The sequence below is a fragment of the Volvox carteri genome (genome assembly GCF_000143455.1).
Source record: "Volvox carteri f. nagariensis unplaced genomic scaffold VOLCAscaffold_23, whole genome shotgun sequence".
NCBI lineage: Eukaryota > Viridiplantae > Chlorophyta > Chlorophyceae > Chlamydomonadales > Volvocaceae > Volvox > Volvox carteri.
In genome coordinates, this window is record NW_003307566.1 from 899,799 (window position 1) to 902,449 (window position 2,651).

Here is a 2,651-nt window from a genome sequence, read left to right on the forward strand (position 1 = left end):
AGGGGCAGGGGCAGGGGCAGGGGCAGGCCCCCTTCCCCACCCACCCCCATCACCACCCCTTCCCGCCCCACCCCTCCCATCACCACCCCTCCCCCATCACCACCCCTCCCCGCCCGAATGGTTCCCTGGACGTGTCCCGTGGTGTCTCTCGCAGGTGGCCAACCCCTCCACAACCATAGTCCTCGCCCGCGCCCCCTCCGTCTTTGACTCGGCGCTGGGGGGCAGCCTCGCCAGCAGCCTCGCCAGCAGCCTCAGGGGCGACCTGGCCGGGACGAGCACAACGGCGGCGGACCTCCAAGCCCAGGCATGTATGTGTGTCTGTGGCTACATAGCTGTTATAGCTGTGTATTAGGTGCCGTACCTTACGCACTAGCTCAAACGTTTTCGCTTGTGCAACTTTTGGCTTCCGTTTAGCCAACTGCGGTTGAGTGTTTGGTTAGGCCAAGGGCCACGGAGATTGGGTTTTGGTTGGTGTACCAGCTGACTGGCCGGCTGGCTGACTGACCTGCTGCTGCTGCTCACCACCTAGTTCCGCTGCTTCCTGACTGTTTGGGTTCGCCTCCTCCTCCTCGTCCTCCTCCTTGGCGTTCTGGCCTCGATGATGGCCCCTGCTTATGATATATGATGTGTCCCAACCTCGCCCCCGACCTCCGCTGCAATGATGGCGGCCCAACCTGCGCCACCTCCAAACCTGCCGATGATGGCCCCTGATGGATGGATGGGCGGACGGACCTAATGGACGCACACTGCCCACAGGACCAGAACCAGCAAATCGACATTGCCAAGCTGGACCGCGCATACAACATCGCCGTGGCGGCGCTGGTGCTAGGCCTCGTTTTGTCGGTGCTGGCGCTGGCTCTAGTGCTGTACGTAGTTTCCTTGGTGCGCGGCGGCCGTGGTGGCGGCGGCGGCGGCGGCTGTCTCAGCCCAGGTGCTGCTGGTGCCAAGTACGAGTTGCAGCAGCTCGATGTGCCCATCAGTCACGTAGAGATGTGTGTACAGCCTTAAGAGTGCACGATTGGTGGGATGTGGCCTCAGCTGAGTGGGTGGACGGCTGCGTGAGGGGGCTTAGAGAGCTTATCGAGAGAAACGAGTAAGGGAGGGGGGAGGAAAGTCACGGGGCATACCGTGGTTGATGGCTGAAAATGGCTGGGAGGGGGATGATGGGATGGCGCTGGAAGGAATGAAGCATGGTGGGGCATGGTGGGGTGGAGGGAAGGGAAGGGGGGAAGAAGGGGGGTTGCGCACTGTGTAGCCGAGATTTATTTTGTAGTGTGGTGGACAACGGTCCATGGTCAAGCGCATACCCGGGTATTCCCTACTAATTCTGTTAATGCTAACTCTTAATGCTACTGCTACTACTACGGTTGGTCTGTAGGCCTTGGTGATCCGCTTCGTGGTAGTGCGCCCTCAATTACAATGTCCGATTCTGACAGCGAGACTTCGGTCAGCTACAACACGATGTACACCGAACTAAAAGCGCGACTAGTCGCACTTAAGGAAAATAAAGATGTCAAGGCTGCGCAGGAGCGTCGCGCCGCTGACCCGGGCGTAATTTTGAACAAGCAGCAGCTGGCTGCCATGGACCAGCTGAACGCCGTGAAGCTGCAGCTGACAACCATTAAGAAGCTTATGGACACGAAGCCTGACGTGCAGGCGGTCGACGGTCCACCGGCGAAGCGGGCCCGTGTCGCCCTTGAGGATTTCAAATGTGACTTCGGCGCCAGCGAGGGCAAAGCGAACAAGTCTCTCAGCGGACAGCGCGTGCATACCGAGAAATGCTACAATGCGGTAATGGACATTGAGGACGCGTGGCGCAACGTCCTCGCGGCTCGGCCCGGCGAGGAACGCTTCAGGAACATCGAGGCCATGGAGATTGCCATCACCGACGGCAAGGCCGTGTTCCGGGGGGTCGCGAAGGAGCTGGTCGTTGCATACAACCACGGCTGGGAGGTCGTGCATGAGATGCGTGGCATGGCGTACGCGGAGACGGAGGAGGAGCGCAAGGCGCTGAAGCAGGCCGTGAAGGCGGTGGCGGGCAAGAAGCCCAAGCAGGCCAAACCCGCGAGCGTGCCGGCCGATGGCGGCGGCTGGTCAACAGCCTCCTGCCAACGTTGTTGATATGCCAATGGCCGACCAAGTTGGTGATGCTTCTTCTCCTCGTCTTCCTGTGCTGAAGGAGCCACCACCTGTCGGAGTTTTCGACATTACCGCGGAGTCGGCATCTAAGGCGCAGATGGCTTTAGGGGCCTACATTAACTTCGTAGTCATGCTTTTCCGGTCTGCATTCTTAATGTGTGGCTGGAAAGTTTCGGATCCTCATTCTCTTGCATGGATTAATTTCCATTTGGGCCCTCCTCAGCTCCTTGGCCACCTCCACTCCTGTGTTGCTGCTCTAACTCCTCCAGTCATTCCTTCTTTGGAGTGGCTTGAGAGCTGGCTCGTCGCTAATGTGTCTTCAACCACTGACAATCCTGACTACGTGGCGGCTGGGAACATTCTGGCGATGACTTCCAAGATTTCCCGGGGCTCAACGACTTACTTAACTTCGTCCTTGAGCAACGCCGCGTCCTAACTACTCATATTTCCGATCACATGTGATCCTTTTCATCTTCCACATGCTTCCAGACAGTCTACGTTCCATCCTTCAA

General features: G+C 58.7%; 1 protein-coding gene across 1 annotated transcript in view; it reads left to right on the plus strand.

The window, feature by feature from the left end:
- The window catches only part of VOLCADRAFT_105078 (uncharacterized protein), a gene marked incomplete at both ends in the record, with an annotated part of 16,858 nt that extends 14,737 nt beyond the window's left edge, over positions 1-2,121 (plus strand). Inside the window, 2 exons of the mRNA XM_002951290.1 lie at positions 757-931; positions 1,379-2,121. Of these exons, the coding sequence (XP_002951336.1) occupies positions 757-931; positions 1,379-2,121 (918 nt within the window). The remainder of the gene's footprint in view (positions 1-756; positions 932-1,378) is intronic.
- Between the last annotated feature and the right edge of the window lie 530 nt (positions 2,122-2,651).